The sequence below is a fragment of the Heloderma suspectum genome, chromosome 3 (genome assembly GCF_057233095.1).
Source record: "Heloderma suspectum isolate Gila_16-S chromosome 3, 16-S_ref, whole genome shotgun sequence".
Classification (NCBI taxonomy): domain Eukaryota; kingdom Metazoa; phylum Chordata; class Lepidosauria; order Squamata; family Helodermatidae; genus Heloderma; species Heloderma suspectum.
Genome location: NC_139460.1, coordinates 36,986,505 through 37,010,727, shown reverse-complemented (window position 1 = coordinate 37,010,727; position 24,223 = coordinate 36,986,505). Strand labels below are relative to the sequence as shown.

General features: G+C 43.7%; 1 protein-coding gene across 1 annotated transcript in view; it reads left to right on the top strand.

Moving 5' to 3' along the window:
• Nucleotides 1-24,223, top strand: part of FLT1 (fms related receptor tyrosine kinase 1) — a 202,649-nt gene that overhangs the window by 147,539 nt on the left and 30,887 nt on the right. The window contains exons 17-23 of the mRNA XM_084842930.1: nt 41-176; nt 16,904-17,008; nt 18,134-18,247; nt 18,954-19,042; nt 19,833-19,992; nt 20,352-20,449; nt 22,699-22,821. Coding sequence (XP_084699056.1) covers nt 41-176; nt 16,904-17,008; nt 18,134-18,247; nt 18,954-19,042; nt 19,833-19,992; nt 20,352-20,449; nt 22,699-22,821 — 825 coding nt within the window. The remainder of the gene's footprint in view (nt 1-40; nt 177-16,903; nt 17,009-18,133; nt 18,248-18,953; nt 19,043-19,832; nt 19,993-20,351; nt 20,450-22,698; nt 22,822-24,223) is intronic.

Genomic DNA, 24,223 nt, shown 5'->3' with positions numbered 1-24,223 from the left:
ATGTCGTAGTGACTTGAGAATTTTAAAACTTATTTTCTAGCCCCATTCTTCAGAAATAAAGACAGATTATTTGTCAATCATAATGGATCCTGAAGAAGTCCCCTTAGATGAACAATGTGAACGACTTCCGTATGAGGCCAGCAAATGGGAATTCGCCCGGGAAAGGCTTAAACTGGGTAAGAAGACATTTTTTACACTACAAGTCCATGGAATTGGTTGGTAAGGCCAGCACTGATTTCACGAGAGTTGAATGTTTTCATTGGTTTGAATAATAGATCAATTTACAAAAGCTCAGTGGGGACAAATTTTAATCAATAGAAGCATAGTAATTTAATTGGAGAGTGGCTGAGATTCAAGGACATATTGTGCTAGGCATGATTCATCCTCCTCCTCTATGCCCAGATCTGCATGCCTACAAATTTGGCCCTACAGGAAAGGATCCTCAGAGGGCTTTATTGAGTCCTTTTCCCCCTTTCCTAATAACCTGCTTCATCTGGAGGCATGTTGTGCCTGCAATGTTCCCATCCCTAACGCTGTCCACATCTGTGTCTCCTGTAGAGGGATCCAGCAGCCAAATTCTTGTTCAGAGCCCCAGCATGCACGCAGAACACACGTTGCTTGCAAACTGGTGACCTGAAGAGGAGAAAGGCAGGAATTCTCTATGGGGTGTATGGACAAGCTTCCCCCCGCCCCCATGCAGGTGATGGGTAGGTGGGTTGCAGTGCATGTTGCACAGTATACACCCGGCTAGGGAGAGGAATGTTCAATAATTCCATGGGGCTGAGCCCATGGCAGGGGATGGACCATGCACACTGTCTTTTTTTAATAGCCATTTTGGCTCCACTGTCATAAGCATAAGAAAAATCCTTTGTAGCTTTTGTTGATGAAATTGTAACTTATCTCGCAACATGCTGAGAAAAGCATGCCTACCATGGCCTTGCAGTATTTACATTTAATTGTGTATTAACAGCTCAATTAGTTAATAGGCTTCCTCTCTCACTGTTTCAGTGGATCATGCAAAGCGGCTCTTTGGCATCAACTTGAGCCGTTCGGCTATAAAAAAAAGTGCTATTTTAATTTTTTAACTTTTTAACTTAAAAGTACTATTTGAAATCAAGGTTGTCAATAGCTCAAGGGCAGTGTGCAGTCCAGTGCACAAACTGGGTAGAGGCATGAAGTTACACATGCTGGCCTTGCCTCCAATGACTCCGTGCGTGCTCACCCACTGTCTCCACTCCTGGCCTTTGCAAGGGTGTTCAGCATCATGCACTTAGATGCCTCCCTGCCATTGGGAACCCTCCATTATTATGGTTCCTGATCACAGGGAGGCTGCTCAGCTTGTTCTGCTTAGAATCTCCCTTCAGAATCTTCATGCCCAATGTTCCAAGGTCTCCAGCAGGACTGTGGACACTAAGCATGGGGCTTTTCCATGCAGCCCTGTTTTCCTCTCCATGCTTTTGCAGCAATGACCTGAAGAGGGCTCATCTGGCAAGGGAAGGAGATGCAGGGTGCAATCTTCCCATGTGGCATGGATCTGACATTTCAGTAGTGGTCCAGGAAAGACCATATTCTGCAGAGGATCCCAAATCCTAAAGAAAGGGCACTAAGAGCTAAACTACAGGCTATGTTAAATGTGTAGCATGTAGCTGATGCTAACCTTTTTTTTACTTTAGTGTAAGCATGTGGAACCCCAATCTGGATCTGGATCACCACACATGGTAGGGTGGAGTTAAATCGTTTCACCCAGCTGCTTTCCCCCTGTAAATTCACCTCCATGAATGGGAGCTAAAGACCGGGGGGGGGGGGGGGAATCCTCCATTGGTACCGTGTGTGTGTGTGTGTGTGTGTGTGTGAATTTACAGGGGGAAAATAGTTGGATTGGGAAGGTTTACACACACATACACACACACACACACACACACACACACATGTGATGGTCCCTATCTGGATTGGGGCCTTGCACACTTACATAAAAAAGGACTAGTTACATGCTAAGCATTTAATGTAATGCGTAGTTTAGCCCTGAGACGTTTTTACGTGTATATCTCAACAATGAAAAGCGGGAATGCAACAAGGTGTGTTTCCAACACACGCACATGTATCATTGAGGTGCACTTGCCAGGGAGCCATGATTGGCTACTGTTCCCTGTTGAGCGTACACTTAGTGGCAAACCTGGCCCTTGGAGGACATTGTCTGGAATTCCTCCTGTCTGGCAGGAATTAGTTAATGAAATTCTTTAAGTTCCAGTTTAGGCTGAGGAGTCAAGGCACAAATGCTGAGTGGGAGCAGTGTAAATGCAGAGATGAAAAATAGCATAAACAAGGAAAGAGTGTTGTGCTCATGAATGAAAACCAGATTCTGAAAAGTTGGCTGGGTGCAGCATGTTTGTTAAATATGTGTGGGACTAAGAAAAAGAGGAACTCCACAAGAACATGTCGTATTTGCAAGATAATGGTCCTATGAGCTGCCAAGGTCAATGAGAGGTTGGACTGACTCCCATGTCACTGGGACTTGTGAGGGTGTGTGATGGTTTTATTTCTACACTAGATACATGCTGTCCCTTTCCACCTAGTGTTTTCTTTAGCAGATCTATGAGCTTTAATTCATAACTACGAATCAACTCTATGATCTTTAATACTACTAAGTAAATTCTGGACTTTTCCAGAAGTATAGTAAATGCACAAGGGAGGGGGAAATGAAGATCGCATCTGCTAGTGGTGGCTGGTGACCCCAGTTCTGGAGGGGCAGTGATTTCATTCTGGGTTTTAGTTACAACAAGCCAAAGCAATAAAGGTGCTATCCAAGGCACTGAACCCATTTTGGGGATAAGGCTCAGCACCTTGGAATACACCTTTAGAGTTTTGGCTGGTGGTAACTAAAACCCAGAATGGGATCACTGGCCCTCTGGAACTGGAGTCACCAGCTGCCACTGGCATCTGGTGTCCCGGTTCCTGCTCCCATATATTCCTTCTCTTATAACAAATGTGGGGTGGACAGTGCTCACTGCCCCACCCCCCTCTCCTCCTTTTTCCTGCAGGCGGTGAGTGGCTGAGTGACCTCTGTCCATGAAGGGCTGAAAGTAGGGAGGGCGAGAATTTCATTGTACACGTTTAATCAGAATTTATTAAGATTCACAAATTGCTTCATATTCAGGACAGCGAGATCTTGAGATTAACAAATTCAAATGTGGGACAACCCAAAACAGACAGATTCATCCATCTAGGCCAGGACTTTAAATGCTTAGCTGTTAAAAGTCTGGGTTTTAACCCATGTGTATTCAACCACGTTGGTGCTGAATTAGGGTTACCACCTCTTTTTTTCTGACAGACTCCACATCTAGTGCAAGCTGGTGGCTGCAATGTTGGGGTGTGTGTGTATGTGAATCCGCTCCGGGTTTCAGTCAGAGCCAGTCACTCTAAAGGAGTTATCCAAGGTGCTCCTTGGATAGCTCCTTTAGAGTTTGACTGGTTCTGACTGAAACCCGGAGCAGATTCACTGCCCCACTGACATCGCAGCCACCAGCCACCTCCACTGTCCAGATCCTTAACAGTTATATGGCAGGCAGATACATCATGTTTTGCTCCGTGCTGGGAATAGCTGTACCTATTGAATTGCCTGGTGCAGATGAGAATTTACTTCAGTTCATTTTTGTATAAGAATTTACTCTAATTCTGAAATTTCTTCCTATTCAGGATGGGAAGAATTTGAGTTTTAAACGGATAGATTCATCGCTCCCTAGTTGAGAATTTTCCTTCCCACCTAATCACATTGCAGATTCTCAGAACCACACTCGTAGGACAGATACTGACAGGGATTTCTTGGTGCCAAACCACATGTGACATTAATCACATGGTTAGCCTTTGGGTGCAGGGTTTTTCTTTCACAAATAGTTACTATGGGATCCCCAGTCTGGATGAGCTTCAGCTATTGGGCAGTATAGAAATGAAATAAAATAAAATGAACAAACAAACAAACAAAGTATTATTTCAAAAATGTATAAACCACCCTTCATCTATGAGGGATACCAGGGTGGTGTACAAACAAACAAATCCAATATAAAAACCATACCATTAGCCTTTAAAAGACAAAATTAAAACAATTTTTACATCAGCAAGCCAAACAAAAACACAATGATCAGTTGAGTTTAAAAATAATTTTAAATTGCTTAGGCAAAAAGAAATGTTTTAAATTTTGTGCCAAAAAGAAAACAAAATCAGGACACTGGCATGGGGGTGGGATAGCTTGAACACCCCCCCCCCACACAATCCTGATGTGTATTGGTGGTCCATACCTTCAATGGAGCCTTTCCCTCCATGGAATAGCAGGCTCAAGGTAGAGCAATTCCAATCACGACTGCGGGGTCAAAACTCTCCTTCCCCCATGTCATGATCCCAGGCTAGATCCTCCCCACCCCCTGCTGGCTATTTGTGCAAGGGCAAACCATCTGATTAACCTTAGTTCCTTTGGTTCAGCATGCCTTCTGAACCTCGTGCTCCTCACAGTCACAACCTTCTGTGCTGTCTCCTCCCTGTTACAGTTCTCATCTTCTGGTCCAATGGTCTCTTCCTGATGGAAGCTGTGGACGTGCCATGATGGAACCAGATGGACGATGTTGCTAGGGTGGCCATGTGTCCTATTTTACAGAGGACAGTTCTCTGAAAGGCTGTCAGAGGACAGTCCTCTATTTGAAGGTGACCTGTATTTGAAGGGCTGTTCAGTCCAAGTCTGGTTTAAAAGGTAAAGAACCATCAGAGGGGAGAACAAGCAAGGGCCTTGAAGATGCCCATCAACAGTTAGCACCCGGACAAAAGACTGAGCAGCAGGTCTTCAGTTCACCTGGTCACAATCTTCCCCACTATGGAGAGATGTATTTCTATTTAAATTATAGTAATTATTTCCAGATTTGCACCTATACTTACAAAGTAGTATATACAAATTTTTTACAGATTTGTGTCCTCTTTTGTCCTCCTTTTTGATGATGCAGAAGTAGCCATCTCAAAAGTTGTTGTTGTTGCTTTTGTTGTTGTTGTTGTTGTTGTTGTTATTTACATTTCTATACTACCCCATAGCCGAAAAGTTGCTTCAGCAGATACTTCCACTGTGGGCCCAGGATATCCAATGGAGCAACTTCTCCCATGTGTCCCATTCACCCCAAGCTGTTTCTAAAATCATCACAACTCCCTCCCCACATCCTTTCCTTTCCTTTCCTTTCCTTTCCTTTCCTTTCCTTTCCTTTCCTTTCCTTTCCTTTCCTTTCATTTATTTCATTCTTATACAACCCAACAGCTAAAGCTCTCTGGTTCACAAAAAATTACAACCTACAAAGACAAGATAATAAAAACATAATATAGAAGCTTTAACATACAAAACTTTAAAACAATTTTAAAAAGCTAAAAAACAGTTACAGTAAGATTTCTTTTTGGACCAATCTGTGAACCCGAACTATCCTTTGAAATTTGCACTTTTCCAAATTTTGCAATGGAATTCTCAAGTTAAAAAATTCATAAAATTGTGTATATTAGGGGAAATGCACATAAGAATGTGTACATTCATGAAAATTACATTGATACTTGCATTATATTAGGAAAATTTATTTCCAAAACTCTGTACATTGAACAAAATTGCATACGGAAATGCATGCATTAGGAGAAATGGATACAAAACCGAATATGAATTTTCATGCAAACTTGTTTTTAAAAACTCTCAGAGTTCAAGATGAACTGAATTTAAGATTGGAAAAATGAGAGAAACAGAAATTGCTTGTGTCCCCATCCATGATGCCATAGTGCCTCTGAGTCTGAACCTGGAAGTAGTATATAGCCATCATGAGTAGGAGCCATTGCTAGAGTTATCCTCTGTGAATTTGTCTAATTCCCTTTTAAAGCAACTAAGCTAGTGGCTGTCCCATCACCACAGCATGTGGCAGTGAATTCCATCAATTAATTATGCCCTGTGAGTTGGATCCAGACCTAGTCATACATAGACTTAGTCATGACTAACTTAAGTCTCATTGATTTCAATGAGTCTGCTCTAAGTTTGACTATGTCTAAGTTCTGTGTGAAGAAGTAGTTTTTTCTCTGCCCCAAATCTTCTGCCAATCAGATTCATTAGTTGAGAAATGTACATAGCTTGCACTAGTGTAAACTTAGCCATCTGCAGTTTTATTATATGGGAGAAGGTTCCCCATCTGGAAAAAGTCTCAAATTGCAGGGAAATCCATCCCGACTTGACTGAAGTTTAGGTGGCTGGTCTCTACATGGGAATATGCATAACAGTATAGAGCAGCCTTCCCCAACCAGGTGCCCTCCAGATGTGTTGGACTACAACTCCCATGCTGGCTGGGGATTTCTGAGAGTTGTAGTCTAACACATCTGGAGGGTGCCAGGTTGGGGAAGGCTGATATAGAGCACCTGCCTTTTGCCATGGTATTGGTGCTAATTTTTAATCAGGCAATAATTTCTTTTTCTCCACCTCTGCCTAGCCTCATCCCTTTTACCAGCCAATACACTGAACAGCTATCATGGTGGTCAATGAAAGGAAATGGGTCCATGGATATTCCTTTAGCCAGCTGGACTCATATATGATATCTGTTCACATGACACATATAGTGAGGCATGGTTTAGACATAACAGAAAACTGTGGTTTTCTGCTATGTGCATGAGCCACAGTGAGCGTGGGGCTTCTCCCCTCCCCTATATTTTCACGTACTAGAGGAGGAGATCAGAAGTAGCCACTTCTGGTTTGAAACTAATTGCAGTTCCCCTTGACATCCAAATGTAGGGAACTATGGATTGCTTAAACTATGGTTTTAGAATGAGCCAGGATCTGAAATGGTTTGATCCTGGACTGCTACCATTAACCATACTTTAAACAAACATAGTTCTGCCAAAACTAAGCGTCACAGGACATTATGGCTTGTTTAAAAGCAGAAACAAAAGCTTCCAGTCCACTCAAGATGGGTATTAAAGAGGAGGAGAGGGAGGAATGTGTGATCCTGAGGCTCACTGTGGTTCACTTGTGTAGCGTGGTATTTGAAATGTTATTTGAAAGTGCTGCTGAGTGATCCTGTCCTGCTTACTTCTGAGTAGTCTTAAAATCAGTAGGCCTAAAATCAGAATAAGTAAAATTCACTTTTTGGCCTTACCCATTCTGCCTTTGGCCCCATCCATAGATGGAATGTCCCCCCCCCCCCCGAGACCTTTCCAAGAATGGAATTCCGTCCTTAGACTAAAAAAGGTTCCCCACCCCTGATGTAGCAGGAAATCATGGCTTCCTGTTGTGTCTGATCCAGGCCTCTGCCTTCAAAATGCAAGTGAATGCAAGCAGAATTTTATTCAGGGATTGTCCTGGAGGCAGATGCCCATGATGATTTTTCAGCCCGGCCCTAACCAGATTTACTCAGAAGTAAGTCCTGTAGACCTTTACTTGGCACAGGCCCCACCCCATTGAACTCTGTGTTACTTACTTCTGAATAAAAATGCAATAGGATGGAGAAGCACTGCGAAGATTAGCACACTGCTGTAATTAGGGGTGCAGATTACTGTGTGTATTCCAGCCATTATCTGTAAAGGGTATAGTGAGTGATCTTATCATTAGCTTAGTGCTGTCTTCCCCAACGTAGTGTCTTCCAGATGTTTTGAACTACAATGCCCATTGGCCCCAGCCAGCATGACCAATGGTCAGGGATGCTGGGAGTTGTAGTCCAAAACATTTGGAGGGTGCTGGATTCGGGAAGGCTAGCCTAGTATGCGTATATGCTTTTAAAACTTAGCTCCCTGCAACAGGTATTAAATTGCAGTTCCTGGAAAAGACACAGCTATGTTTTGTTACAATCTGTGCCTGAATACATAAGCAGTTTTTCATTACCCTTGCTTATGGTGGCTGTAATCACACCCCTTGATACCCTTAAGCTGCAAACACTATGCTATATCCCACACCTACATCGACATAGCCCTCTTTGACGTGTCACTGCACTCTTGAGCTCTGACAGTACAAGAAGAAAACAGATTTATTAGTCCCCTTCTTGAGTGCTTGCTGCAAAGCTCAAATCTTCTAGGTCTGCAGCAGTTGCAAGGGATTTCTCCTCGTCCTTCGAAAACAAGAAATCAGATAAAAATAATCTAAAGCAGAAGTGCTCTAATTCATTGGGCTTCAGCTTGGGGGGCGGGAAGGGTCAGGAGGACCTGTAAGCGCATCGCACCCTAACCAAGGATGGGTCATAGCAGTGACATCACCATCATTATATTTTCTTTCTGAAGGGTGTTTTCTTTTTAATAGTAAGACAGACAGACAGACAGACAGACAGACAGAGTGAATGGGGGCAAGGGAGGGAGGGCCTCTTGTACCTTTCACAGTTACATAGAAAAGGGAATTTTGGTGGATATAACTTTTCTCGGCCCCACATGACATGCTGCATCTAGAAAAATTCCCTCTTTGAGCAACTCTTAAACAGACAGGCACTTTCTCCTCCCTTGCATCTGGTCATCCTATAGGGAAAAGCAGGAAGATGAACAAGTATCATTACAAAATGAAAAACAGGTTCCGTGTTGCAGCAGGTCGTAGTTAAAGGACTACTGAACTTAATTGGAGCAATCATAGAACACGGGTGGGCAGACTTCAGGCTTGTTGAAACTACTTTGTTTTTTACAAGAGCCCCAAAAGCCAGGTGCAAAAGACATACACATAGAATTCAAGAACAGGGCGCCTCTGAGCACATTCTGAGCCTAGGAATTTGTTTTCAGAACCAGAACCAGGTCATACATAGCCCGTTCATACAAAGGTCCACTTCTGGCTACTCCAAGCTTTCCTCAGTTCAGCAGCCTCATTCAGGTGGACAATATGTTCTTGTTGCTGTTGTGGGTCATAAACCCATCTTATGCCCACCCCTGTCATAGAATGTGTACAACAGCTTTCCCCAACCTGGTGCCCTCCAGATGGGTTGGACTTTGTTGTTGTTGTTGTTGTTCAGTCGTTCAGTCGTGTCCGACTCTTCGTGACCCCATGGACCATAGCACGCCAGGCCTTCCTGTCCTGCGCTCTCTCCCGGAGCGTGCTCAAGTTCATATTCATTGCATCCGTGATGCTATCTAGCCATCTCATCCTCTGCCGTCCCCTTCTCCTTTTGCCTTCAGTCTTTCCCAGCATCAGGGTCTTTTCCAGAGAGTTTTCTCTTCGCATTAGGTGGCCAAAATATTGGAGCTTCAGCTTCATTATCTGTCCTTCCAATGAGCACTCAGGGTTGATTTCCTTTAGGATGGACTGATTTGACCTCCTTGCAGTCCAGGGGACTCGTAAGAGTCTTCTCCAGCACCACAGTTCGAAAGCATCAATTCTTCGGCGCTCAGCCTTCCTTATAGTCCAGCTCTCACAGCCATACATTACTACTGGGAAAACCATAGCTTTGATTAGACGGACCTTTGTCGGCAAGGTGATGTCTCTGCTTCTTACTATGCTGTCTAGGTTTGCCATAGCTTTCCTCCCAAGGAGCAAGCGTCTTTTAATTTCATGGCTACAGTCACCGTCTGCGGTGATCTTGGAGCCCAAGAAAGTAAAATCTGTCACTGCTTCCATTTCTTCCCCTTCTATATGCCAGGAAGTGATAGGGCCAGATGCCATGATCTTCGTTTTTTTAATGTTGAGTTTCAAACCAGCTTTTGCACTCTCCTCTTTCACCCTCAACAAGAGGCTCTTGAGATCCTCTTCGCTTTCTGCCATTAGGGTGGTATCGTCTGCATATCGGAGGTTGTTGATAATTCTCCCGGCAATCTTAATTCCGACCTCTGATTCATCCAACCCGGCATTTCTCATGATGTACTCTGCATATAAGTTAAATAAGCAGGGTGACAATATGCAGCCTTGTCGTAGTCCTTTCCCAATTTTGAACCAATCGGTTGTTCCATCTCTGGTTCTTACTGTTGCTTCTTGACCCTCGTACTGGTTTCTCAGGAGACAGGTAAGGTGGTCTGGTACTCCCATCACTTTAAGAATTTGCCACAGTTTGTTGTGATCCACACAATCAAAGGCTTTAGCGTAGTCAATGAAGCAGAAATAGACTTTTTCTGGAATTCTCTTGCTTTCTCCATGATGCAGCGAATGTTGGCGATTTGATCTCTAGTTCCTCTGCCTCTTCGAAATCCAGCTTGTACTTCCGGTGGTTCTCGGTTCGCATACTGCTGAAGCCTAGCTTGTAGGATTTTGAGCATCACCTTGCTGGCATGTGAAATGAGCGCAATTGTGCGGTAGTTTGAACACACTTTGGCGTTGCCCTTCTTTGGAATTGGAATGTAAACTGACCTTTTCCAGTCTTGTGGCCACTGTTGAGTGTTCCAGATTTGTTGGCATATTGAATGCAGCACTTTAACAGCATCATCTTTTAGGATTTTAAATAGCTCGGCTGGAATACTGTCATCTCCGCTAGCTTTGTTGTTACTAATGCTTCCTAAGGCCCACTTGACTTCACTCTCTAGGATGTCCGGCTCAAGTTCAGTGACCGCACTATCATGGCTATCAGGGACATTCAGATCTTTCCTGTATAGTTCTTCTGTGTATTCTTGCCACCTCTTCTTAATCTCATCTGCTTCTGTTAGGTCCCTGCCTTCTTTGTCCTTTATCATGCCCGTCTTTGCACAAAACGTTCCCTTGAGATCTCCAATTTTCTTGAAGAGATCTCTAGTCTTTCCCATTCTGTTGTTTTCCTCGATTTCTTTGCATTGTTCATTTAAGAAGGCCTTCTTGTCTCTCCTTGCTATTCTCTGGAACTCTGCATTCAGTTGGGTATATCTTCCCCTTTCTCCTTTGCTTTTCGCTTCCCTTCTTTCGTGAGCTACTTGTAAAGCCTCATCAGACAGCCACTTGGCTTTCTTGCATTTCTTTTTCTTTGGGACGGATTTCGTTGCTGCCTCCTGAACAATGTTACGGACCTCCGTCCATAGTTCCTCAGGCACTCTGTCTATCAGGTCTAATCCCTGAAATCTATTCCTTACCTCCACTGTATATTCATCAGGGATATGATTTAGGTCATACCTGAAAGGTTTAGTGGCTTTCCCCACGTTCTTCAATTTAAGCCGAAATTTTGCAAGAAGCAGCTCATGATCTGAGCCACAGTCAGCTCCAGGTCTTGTTTTTACTGACTGTATGGAGCTTCTCCATCTTTGGCTGCAAAGGACATAATCAATCTGATTTCGATATTGACCATCTGGTGACGTCCATGTGTAGAGTCGCCTCTTGTGCTGTTGGAAAAGAGTGTTTGCTATGATCAGCATGTTCTCTTGGCAAAACTCTATTAGCTTTTGTCCTGCTTCATTTTGTACACCAAGGCCATGCCTGCCTGTTATCCCGGTGATTTCTTGACTTCCTACTTTAGCATTCCAATCCCCTATGATGAAGAGGACATCTTTTTTTGGTGTTAGTTCTAGAAGGTGTTGTAGGTCTTCATCGAACCGATCAACCTCAGCTTCTTCGGCCTCAGTGGTTGGGGCATAGACTTGAATTACTGTGATGTTGAATGGTTTGCCTTGGATTCGTACTGAGATCATTCTATCATTTTTAAGATTGTACCCCAGTACTGCTTTTCCCACCCTTTTGTTGACTATGAGTGCTACTCCATTTCTTCTAAGGGATTCTTGCCCACAATAGTAGATATGATGGTCACCTGAATTAAATTCGCCCATGCCTGTCCATTTGAGTTCGCTGATTCCCAAGATGTCGATGTTCAATCTTGCCATCTCATGTTTGACCACCTCCAGCTTACCTTGATTCATTGATCTGACATTCCAGGTTCCTAAACAATATTGTTCTTTACAGCATCGGATTTTCTTTTCACCGCCAGACACATCCACAGCTGAGTGTCCTTTCGGGTTTGGCCCAGCCGCTTCACTCTTTCTGGCGCTACTTAGAAATACCCTCTGCTCTTCCCCAGTAGCATATTGGACACCTTCCGACCTGAGGGGCTCATCTTCCGGCGTCATATCTTTTAGCCTTGTGATACGTTCCATGGGGTTTTCTTGGCAAGAATACTGGAGTGGGTTGCCATTTCCTTCTCCAGTGGACCACATTTTGTCAGAACTCTCTGCCATGACCTGTCCGTCTTGGGTGGCCCTGCATCCCCCAGCCAGCCCTCCTCCACTCTCTGTCCATGCCTCCAAGCTGCAGGTGCCCCAACCAATTTCCCCTGCAGCTCAGCTGATCAGCTGGGCTGTGGGGAAAACACCTCTCTGCCCGTGTTCATCAATCCCAATCAGGCAAGAAAGCAGTGATCCCAATCAGGGTTGCTGGGGGTGTGAGGAGGCCTTAGCTACCTCCCTCCCCCACCAAATCTAAAATAGCCTGTTCTGTGTGTGTTTCTGCACATGCTCACATGCGTATGCACACCAATGTGTGACCCCCGCCCTCCCCAGCTGATATCGGATGTGGCCTTTGGGGCCAAAAACTTATGCATCCCTGAAATAGAGCCCCCAGGCACTCACAACACTACAAAATCCAAATGCTGCCCCAATATGAAATGACAAGCAAATCGATATAAATCAATGACCATGTAAAGAATCTACTAATAACACAACAGAAACTCAGGATCCCTCCTGAAAGGCCTTCCTGAGAAGAGAATTTCTGCCAGCCATCTGAAAGTTTCAAGGTAGCTTACCTGGTGATCCTCTCTAGGGAGGGACTTCCACAGCTCTAGTCCCAAAACTGCTGATAAGACCCTACTCTAACTCTAGTCACTTTTTGCCTTTCCTGCACAGCTCCCCCTGATGATACTCTTGGAGCAAGGATAGGCAACCTGGTGCCCTCCAGATGTTTTGGAGTAGAACTTCCATAAGTCCCAGCCAACGTAGCTAGTTATCAGGGATTTCGGGAGTTGTGGTCTACAATGTATGGAGGGCACCAGGCAGTGGAGGCTGGTGGCTCCAAAATCAGTGGGGTGGTGAATCCGCTCCGGGTTTCAGTCAGAACCAGTCAGAACTGTAAAGGAGCTATCCAACTTGCAGGAGCACCTTGGATAGCTCCATTATTGTTCTGACTGGTTCTGGCTGAAACCTGGAGCGGATTCACCACCCCACTGACATCGGAGCCACCAGCCTGCACTGGCACCAGGTCACCTACACCTGACTGAGAGATTATGGGGCCTCATTTGGAAGGAGGTGATCCCACAGGTACCTGAGTCCCAAGCAGTGAAGGGCTTTGTAGACCCCCACAGAATTGCAACCTAAGGGTGTCATCTGTAGTTACAAATGTCAATGAGAGTTCTCCCATTGATTTCACCGGGACATGGATTGCACCTTACATTCGTAATATAGCTGCTCTGCATGTAATTATCTTCTGAAGCTGCTGGAGGGATTTTATGCGGCTTGTAAAGTGAGGTGAATTTGGTCCCGGAATTAAAATATCCAAATATGTTCTACAAATGCTTAAGAGATTATGTTTAGCACTAAACCCCAGCATATTAGATTAAAAAAAAAAAAAGCTATGAGTTTTATTAGAGTTTTCCATGAAACTGAGATTCTTCAGATGGAAAAGATATCTGGAAAATATATCAGTGTTCAAATACAGCAATACCCCTGTGGTGTTTTTACTGAGTACAGAGTGCGGTTTAAAAGTTGCTTATTCCAGTGCGCTAAGTGGACTATTATGAATCAGAACAAATGCAACCACCTCAGTCTAAACGATGCACTCCCAGAGGTTATGTTCACAGTGGCTGGATTTCTCCCTAGCCTGCATGGGGGTCCTAAGGGCCCCATGGCAGAATCAAGCTCCTGCCACAACTACAGTGGCCATTATCACATTGCCAAAAAAGAGGAAATGCATCACCAGAAAAGAGAGGATAAACAGGGGCAGTGATTTGCATAACATTTCCACACATATAGATGCACACTGAGAAAAAATTATTGGAATGTAAATAGAAAAACAATACATGTCTCCATAGTGGTGGGGGAAGGGGGGACTGGGACCAGATGACCTGTGTGCCTGCTCTGTCTGCTGTCCAGGTGCGAAATATTGGTGGGCAACTTCAAGGCCCCTGCTGCTTTCCCTCCCTATGGTTCTTTGACTTTATACCAGACTTGGAGTGGATATAGCTCTTCAGATAGAGGATAGCTTCAAATAGAGGACTGTCCTCTGACAGCCCTCCAATGGAGGCCTGTCCTCTGTAAAGTAGGATGTATAGCATGTTTCGAGGTGCTGTACAACCTATTAAATCAAAACATAAAATACAACAATAAAACAATAAAACAGCTAAGCCACTGCCCTGTCTCGCCCAGATTCTTAAAAACATATACAAGTTAAAATGCCTGGGTGAACAATGCTGAAAAAGCCCTTTCCCTTGTTGATATGAACCATAACTCTGGTAGAGGTACCTGGGGAAGATCCTCAGCAGAAAATCTTAATGCAAGGGCTGGTACAGGAAGAGTCACTGCTTCAGGTTTCTGGGTTCCAAACCATTCAGAGCTTTAGAGCACAATGAGTTGGGCCTAGAAGCAAATCCGTAGCCAGTGAAGTTCTTTTAAAACTGACCTAATATGCATAAACCAGACTTTACTAACCAAAGCTATGGTGACCATATTCTGTACCAACTGAAGCTTCTGGGTTGTCTTCAGTGGCAGCCCCACATATAATGCATTGTAGAAGTCCATTGTGCTGATCATAGAATCATAGAATAGTAGGGTTGGAAGGGGCCTACAAGGCCATCGAGTCCAACCCCCTGCTCAATGCAGGAATCCAAGTCAGAGCATCCCTGACAGATGGCTGTCCAGCCTCGTCTTGAAGGCCTCCAGTGTGGGAGAGCCCACCACCTCCCCAGGTAATTGGTTCCATTGTCATATTGCTCTTATGTATTCCTAGGAGCCCATACAGATGACTGGGGCTGAATCGACACACAGCTGTTTTACTGTTATCATACTGCAATGATAACTATTGGTGCACATGACACCAATGAGTACCAGCAGTTATCGCTGCAGTATGATAATGGTAAAGCTGCTATGCGTAGATTCAGCCTAGTTTGCCACACAGTTTAGCAGACATCTGCACCTGATGGTATACAGGTATCATGTGTACCAATAGTTATGATAACGGTATGATATGCTATGGGTAGATTCAGGCCTTCTCACCACATTACACAAGCAACCCACTTTAATCTGTAGGGGGTTGGACTTGATGGTCTTGTAGGCCCTTCTAACCCTATGATTCTATGTCTATGTCTATATGGACTTGCAATCAGGGCAAAGAATAAAAATTAAGGAAGCAGGAAAACCAGCCCTGGTGCAAGCTCTCTTGCCACCTGAGGCCGGAGAGATGTGCCACCGCTGGTGCATCACACAGCTCTTCCTCTGTCATGCAAGCAATGTGGCTTCTTGGCTCTCCATAGAGTTGACAAGGCAACAACAGCAAAAGTAAGAACGGGGTGTGCAACAAGAGAAACAGAGGGTGGGCTGCTGCTCCAGAGAATAGAGCGCCTGGTGGCATTCTCCAGAGAACCCACTTGAGGTGACAGGGCAGTGGTAGCCGGTCCTCCTGGCAGGGGTGGGGTAGGGAATGGAGCAATTTGCCATTCCTCCCACTCCACTGCCTAATGCAGGAACCTCACCCTGCGTGCGTGCGGGGCGGGGGCGGCGGCGTGGGCGGCGTGGGGGGGGGGCTGAAGAAGACAGGTGTGGCAAGGTGAAGAAACTTTTCAGTTAAAACAGGAACAAGGCCACCCTAACCCTTATGTAGGCCAACCCAACCCTTCTCTATAGTGGCACCCACCCTCTGGAAAACCTCCCTTGAGCAGTTCAGGAGGTAGAAAATGTAACATCTTTTATAAACACCTCCTGAAAACATACCTTTTCACACAGGCTTTCCCTGGGCTGTAACTGCTGCTCGGTTTTACTTTGGTTTTACATGGTACTTTAAGCTTTTAAAAGTTTTATATTATGTCTTAAGTTGTATTTTATGGTGTTAATTGTGAACTGCCCAGAGAGACTCGGGTATTGGGCAGTAATGAATACATAAATAAAATGTAGGGAAAAATTCCCTTCTTTATGTAGCAGTTTTTGGGAGTACCACTAAAAGATTGGCAAATTTTCATGTACTCATCTACTTTTACCACAATAGTCTGTGTGGTAGGGGGAGGTGCTGTTTGGATTGCTTCCCTTAGGTACTGACAGTAAGAACCTTAACCTAAAATATGCTGGTATTTTTGCCTTTGGCCCTGCTAGTAATGCAGCCCGCAAGAGCATCTCCAGAATGGAATTTGGCCCTTGGTCTGAAAGAAGTTCTGCACACCTGCTTTAAAGGCTAATCCCCCTTTAAACCCATCTAATTTGGTGGCCATCACCACATCATGTGCTTAACTATGAGCTGTGTGAAGAAGCAATATTGGTCACACTACTTTCAGGCAGCAGTAGCCAGTGCTACAACGTCATTTCAGGGCCTCAACAGTGAGCCAGGCCCAAAGAATAGGCTGAAATAATATGCTTGTTTTATAATGCAGCTGTCTTAGATTATTGCCTTTGATTTTCCAGGCCATCTGTTACAAACAAATATTTCCTAATAGAACACAGAAGTGCCTCAGATTCTGCGGTTCCCAAAACACAGTAGTTACCACTGAAAAACACAGGATCAGAAAACAGTCATGTGTGGTCATATCCCCTTTTCCTGACCACACTCACTTCCCCAGCTGCACTCATACTTTCATCACAATGACCACTTACGGTTCCTTTTATATGGTAAACTGCTTTCTGCATGGTTCACTAAGACAGTGGTGTGACAATTTTATAAATTCCGGAATCCCCTGAGGATCATTACAATGTTGGCACAGTCAGAACATTTAAAACGTAATGGAAAGTTTCGTATTTATGAGTTTATCCAAAGATGTCTCTCTTTTAAAACACAAACACCAACACCAACCGCTATGATTTGTTTTTGATGCAGGAAAGACTCTTGGGCGAGGTGCTTTTGGGAAAGTAGTACAAGCAGCTGCTTTTGGAATTAAAAAGTCACCCACGTACAAAGTAGTTGCTGTGAAAATGTTGAAAGGTAGGTTGTTTATGGTGCTCAGCATGTGTGCACACCCATTTTCAACTGTCCTAAATCTGGGAGTACCAATATGGCCCTCTGGGGTTCCCCAGAAGGCCATACCCCATTCTCCTGGCCCCATATGTTTGTTATTTTTAGCCCTGCCCCTTTTGCCTTCAGCTCCACCTACCACTGGAATGCAGCCCCTGAGAGCTTCTCCAAAATGAAATTTGGCCCTTGGGTTGAAAGAGATTCTGTAACCCTGGCATAAGCTTTCATGGACACTATCAACTATATCAGATGCAGTGGACAGTGTCCACAAAAGCTTCTGCCAGAATACATTTGTTCACCTTTGAGGTGCCACCAGACACATGGTTGTTGATGACTGCATTTGTGTACTGATAGATTATAGATCTTCGAAACAGCTCAGACACTGGGTAGATTACTAACTGTAGCCTCTCCTGTTCTTTGATGCAGGTCTATAGGAGTTTATCTCTAAAACAATATTAATCATGCTATCTTACAAAAGCTTTGATAGGAAACCACTGGCCTCCCTGTGTGAGGCTTACCGGCAGGACCTGCCCTGGAGCTGAGAACAATAGCCAGTTCCACGGGGGTCCTGGACACCACCCAAATCCCCAGGGCTAGAGCAGTTTATAAGTCCAGTCTGGATCAGACCTCAGGCTGATGAAAACATCAACAGTTTCCATAAGGACAAGCAGAGGGCATCCACAGTGGGGAAACCAGGACTCCCAAGATGCAGATGAATTGTGTTCTAGGCATCAATCAGGCAGATAGACTTCAAAGATTCAAACAGGCAACATGCACGGAAAGTGGATTTGAAGGCATCAGCAAGCAAAGGATACAGCAGCCAAGACTGCACAGAACAGACAAATCCAGTGTGGAGAGTGTAGCCAGCAGCACAACATCCCAGGGTGCTGGTTTCTGGAATTTGTGATGCCGTTCCAGCCTGGGTTTCCAATTGCTGAAAGAGTCCCAAAAAACAACCGACTGCAACTGGCGATCAGCAATAAGTCATAGCAGGGGGTGAAGCAATCATGTGAGTGAGGATAGAAAGGTCTAGCCAAAGCGCTGGATCCCCACTTCCCCTAGGCAAAAAGCAAATGATTTCTCTTGGCCTTGCAGAAGGAGCCACAGCCAGCGAGTACAAAGCTCTGATGACCGAGCTGAAGATCTTGATACATATCGGTCATCATCTGAATGTTGTGAATTTGCTGGGAGCTTGCACAAAGAGTGGAGGTACAAAAATGACACACCATCGTGCTCTTATGTGCTAGCTTATTTGTTTGATTGGATATTCTGCTTTTCTTTATAAATTAATTTGTGATAGGCTGGAAGATGGCTCGTAATGCTAAGATTAGCTGGGTTTTGTCCTTATAGGTTTCAGGGCTAGCCCTGAGTGAGGCAGCTGCTTCAGGTGGCAGATACAAGGATAAGGGGGAGACTGGTGGCAAGGTGCTGAAGAACAGACCTCTGTGGGCCATGTTCCCTGCCCTGAGCCCCCTAAGCTAGCCTGCTGCCCTCAGGAGGATGTTGTGCCATGACCAGTGTCAAAATAAGACCCAAAGGTCAGCTTCTGTACACGGAATGGGCGGGGGGCATCTTGTCCTTTGCCTCAGGCAGTAAAATGTCTTGAGCCGGTCCTGATAGTATCAGGCCAGGGTTATTCCCAAAATAAAAACTATCAGTCATAATACATTTTCAATACATGGGCGTGAACTATACCTAACACAGATCAAACTTCCCTAACAGCTGGTGTGAAGGAAACGTGCAAAGAAAGGCTGGAATTGGGGCTTCAGTGAAAATAACATGGATTTCTTGCAAATAACATATATTCTAAGTAATTCTGTTATATTGTTCAAATGTACCCTTGAGCTAAAGGACACAGTGGTTATAAATCATTCCTCCCACCCACCCCCTAAAAAGTGACTCGCTTTGTTCACAGGACCGCTAATGGTGATTGTTGAATATTGCAAATATGGAAACTTATCAAGCTACTTGAAGAGCAAAAGGGATTTCTTTTCTACCAACAAGGTAAAACCCCAAACACCACATTTTGTTTCTTCAGCCCAGCATATCACCTATCAAAATAAATTACATGGGTTTTGTCTTTGCTGCACAAGACAAAGTACAAAAATGAATAGGATCAGGAGTGCAAAGACCCTGAATTCAGAAAAACATTCAGTTGTTGCACCATTGGAGTAACTCAGGACAGTATTGTGGCACTACTATAGGCCCCCAATGCAATACTTTGCATATATCAGATGAGGGTTTGGCAGAGGCATCTTTTACATATGAGTAAGGTATGACATCTTCTATAATAATAAAAAGGTTTGTGTATCTGTCCTTCCATCACCACTGTAACGCCAAGACCATGAAATTTAAACCTGGCATACATACTAAGGAGACCTAGGGATGTGTACCTGGGGGCTATTTTGTTTTTGAAATACATTAAGTTTAATTATTTTTAAGGTGTCCATGCAGTTAAACCCAACAATCACACGTTCAGCCACTAAGGGACAGACTTCCCTAATCAGCACATGCGGTCCGTACAGTTTGAAGCTAGGACCACAGTTATATGCCTGCCGCCTTCCCATTGCTCTGGGCCAGCCCCCCATCAGAGGACGAGAGGGGTCACTTTGGCAGGGGCCATACCTAGGGGTGCCAGTGGAAATAGCTTCACTCAGGCAGGGTAGGCACAATGTGACCAAATCTGACAGCTTTGAAAGTTTGCTTGAAAGCTTTGCTGTATCAAAGTTATTCCAATTTGTGCAAAGCGGAGTCTTTTCACTTTCTGCCCCTCCCACCCTCTGTTTGTTTAAAGGACGCATCCATTCAAGGTGAGGTGATGACAGAGGAGAAGGATATTGAGCCTGCCAGCGGTAAAAAAAAGAGACTGGAAAGCATCCCAAGCCGAGAGAGCTTAGCGAGTTCTGGATTTCAGGAAGATAAAAGTTTAAGTGATGTGGAGGAGGAAGAGGAGGGTATGTATGTATTAATTCCTTCCTCTTTCTATGCAGTCTGTGATATTTTTACAGCCATGTTCTGCAGCTCTGACATTTTCTTTCTACATTTATCACCCTCATAAACATCCGTGGGAGATTCTTAGATCCAAGAAAAGATGGTTTAAAATAGGTTTATTTACAGTGTTACTCAATCTGACAGGAAGGTGTGTGACTGTTTCTATGGTCTCTTATTTATCCTTTGGGGGAAGTGCTTGGCATATCGTAAGAATGGTTTTTTGTCCTCACTAGTGAACTAAGCTGCAAACACTCTATTGAGAGGAACAAAACTGTGGGCAGCGCAAAGTCATGCTAAACCTGATGTGTTGGATTGATTTCAGATTCTGATTATTTTTACAAGTGGCCTGTTACTATGGAAGACCTAATTTCTTACAGTTTTCAAGTGGCCAGAGGCATGGAATTCTTGTCATCTCAAAAGGTTAGTTTCCCTCCTGTGGAACAACAACATATATTACCTTAGCAGTCCTTAAAATATGTTCTTTAATGGGCTAGTTATATTATCCCCATATTTCAGCCTGGTGCCCCGCAGACTACAATTCCAATCACCCTGACCACTGGGCATGCTGGCTTAGGGCTACTGGGAGTTGTTATCCAGATATCTGGTGGGCACTGCATTGGGGAAGGCTGCCATATTGCATTCCATTTTTTTCTTACTTGGTGCCTTTAATAACTATGTGACAGGCAGAAATTCAACAATTTATGTCACTCCCCAAATCTATAGATTCAGGACAGATGAAAGGAAGGACTTCTTCACACAGTGCAAAGTCAAACTATGGAATTTGCTACCACAAGACATAGCGATGGCCACCAATTGGGATAGCTTTAAAAGGGGGTTAGACAAATTTCTGGTGGAGAAGGCTATCAGTGGCTACTAGTCTTGATGGCTCTATGCTGTCTCCAATATCCAGGCAGTAAACCAGTTGCTGGGAGGTTGCAGTTGCAATCATGTCCTGCTTCTGGGTTTCCCATCAACAGCTGGTTGGCCATTGTGTGAACAGAATGCTGGACTGGATGGACCCTTGGTGTGATCCAGCAAGGCTCTTATGTTCTTAAGGGTGCAATCCTATACATGTTTAGACAGAAAAAAATTCCACAACTCCCTGCATTCCCCAGCCAGCATGGGGAATTGCACCCTAAATGTATACTTTTTCCCTGTTAGCTCTATTTCCCTCCATTTCCACAGGCCTTTGTCTATACTGACTCTCCTGTATTCAGTTTTAGATTGTAACCCCCTCAAAACAGGGACCTGTCCCCTTGTACTTTGTAAAGCACCATACATATTGATGTTGTTAAAATTATTTTATTTTATTCATTTAAAGCACTTTTACCCCACTCTTCAGCCAAAAATGGTCTCCCAGAGAAGCTTACAAAGATAAAAAACAACACCAACACACACACACACACACACACACACTACAGTTGCTATGATGATGCCACCCCCAAATGGCTTCCCCATGGGGAGTGATCCCTGCCTGGCCCATAACGAGTAGAAAAACTTAACAGAGGCCAGCACAATTTAGGCTTACCAAGCCAAAAGCCCACTTGCGTGTTGTTTGCCATACACACACATCCTTGGTCAAGCGATTCCAGAAGTTAGCGAGGTGAATTACTCGTTATTCACTGCTAGAACACACAGTCCCAGCTCTTCCCAATCCCCTATGCAAGCTTACCCTCTATCAGGCCTTCCCTTTCGACCCCTGAACTAATACCTCCCTTACAAGCAGCCACATATTGTGGTGTGCCATCTGATAACCTCCTCTTTGGGCCATTCCAGGCAAGCAGCAAATTCACAGTGGATTAAAGGGCCAAAAATTGTGAAGACCTGATTTAATAGTCTGGGAGATTTTCCAGGTTTTTAGGCTATTTGAGGCAACTTTGCTTGTGTTACTGTTTTGTTTAATGTTTTTCAGTCTGCTGAATCCAAATCCATCTGAACTTAAGTGATCCACTTTAGGTTTGACCCTTAAGCCAAAGGGTGGCAGCCAAGATGACTGACTCCAACCATTTAGTGTAAACTTGCTCTTGCAGCCACAGTTGGACAAGCTAATATTAGGCTTAACATCCTATAGTTTTTTTAGAAGCCTAAGTTGAACCATTGGAAAATGGCAACCAATACACATTTTGGTCAAAATTTCTGTTCAGGTTCAGTTTCGCTCCTTGAAGATAGCTCTGGTGTATGTGAGTTCCATCTACAAGTCCCCACACGATAGGAAAGAGCTGGTTTTCTAAATCTATACCCTAATTCATTTTATTATGTGTTTCAAGCTATATATATAACTCACAAAGTCTAAAACAAAGTGACACATCCCTTAAGAGATTTATAGCACAATCCTATACATCTCTATGCAGAATCAGTGTGCAATCCTATGCAAACTTACCTGGGAGTAAGTTCCATTGAACTCAGTGGAGCTTACCTCTGGGTAGACATGTACAGGATTGTACCAAAAAGATGTATATCTTTAGATTGTGAAAGTATTTGCTTGAAAAGCAGGTTTACATTTCATTACTGTAGTCCTAGGCAGCTTTCAAAAGAAACATGTGAAACCTCGCTATTAAGAAATGAAAATGTGTAGATTTTTTTTAAAGGACACGAAGAAGTTCAGGAGGTTTTGTGTTTAGGATTCATATCAAGAACTGCAGTAAGATTGTGAAACTGTTTCCTTGTAGTGCATCCATCGTGACTTAGCAGCCAGAAACGTCCTTTTATCTGAAAACAATGTTGTGAAGATCTGTGATTTTGGCCTTGCAAGAGATATTTATAAGAATCCTGATTATGTGAGAAAAGGCGATGTAAGTTGGTGTGTTGCTTATTATTTGTCCCATTGTTTATCATTTTACATGACTCACAAAAATGTTATCTAAATGTTTACATTCTCTGCACTTTAAAGGCCCCTGAAAGTGATTGCACTTAAAAAAGAAAAAGAAAAAAAGTGAAGATGAGCAATCCAGATGAGTTGTATACACTGTGACCATTTGCATCCTTCACAACAATACTCGGAAATACTCACCAGCTCAGCTTTTCAAATAGTTTACATGTTGATATTTGTTTCTTGGCTAACCATGCCAGATGAACCCATGAAAAAGCTTCAGGTTAATACACAAAAGAAAATAGATGTCTGCTTTTCTTTGCTGGAGCTGGAATAGGGCTTAATTGAAGCTATGGCACATCAGAGTTTAGCCCCAGAATCAATTGGTTCAGCTCAAGAACCTGTTAGCTCAAGAACTGTTAAGGGTCAGTCCTGGAATATATAATGACATTGCTTTATCTTTGAAGAGTGTCAACAAGATATCTTAATATTCTGAAAGAATATGCAATATTTATTTTTATTTATTTGCACAATTTTAAACTGCTCTATATCAATAAATTATCCATGCAACGAACAATAAAAGATGTTAAGGAGCAGCACATAGGGTTGTATCCAATGTTTGTCCTACTTAGAGTAGACCCATTTAAATGAATGGGACTCATTAGACTAGCATTGGACACAAGCCATACAAAGGGCATTTCCCTAATGCAGAGGAAACCACAGCATACCTCCCTACATCTTACATCCTAAGGAGAGGGCATCCATTGTGGCATCCCAGTTGTGGAATGGCCTCCTCAGAGAGGCTTGCCTGCTGCCTATACTGTGGTCTTTTCAGCACCAGGTAAAGGCCTTCTTATTTTCCCAGGCATTTTAGTCATTAAGGGTGCAATCCTATGCATGTTTAGACAGACAAAAGCCTTTCAACTCCCAGCATGGAATGCATGCAACATGCATAGGATTACGCCCTAAGTTTCTGTTGTGTTTTAAATCTGTTATTGTATTTTTAAATCTTTACACAGCTGCTGGTTTGTACTTTGGTTTTATAATGTATTTAAACTTTTAAAAGCTTTATATTATGTTTCATCATGCTGTATTTTATGCTTTTAATTGTTGTGATCCACCCAGAGAGCTTCAGGTATAGAAATGTAATAAAGAAATATAAACAGAGGGCTATCTATATTTGTTTTTTGCCAAAGTGCCGGAAAAAGCACATGATTAGTTCGTTGCCTCTTTGCAAGGTCAGGGACAATCTTCATCCAGTGGCGGCTGGCAGCTCCGATGTCAGTGGAGCGGTAAATCTGCTCCAGGTTTCAGTCAGAACTCTAAAGGACCTATCCAAGGTGTGCACCTAGCTTTCTGAATGGTTCTGACTGGACCCCAGAGCA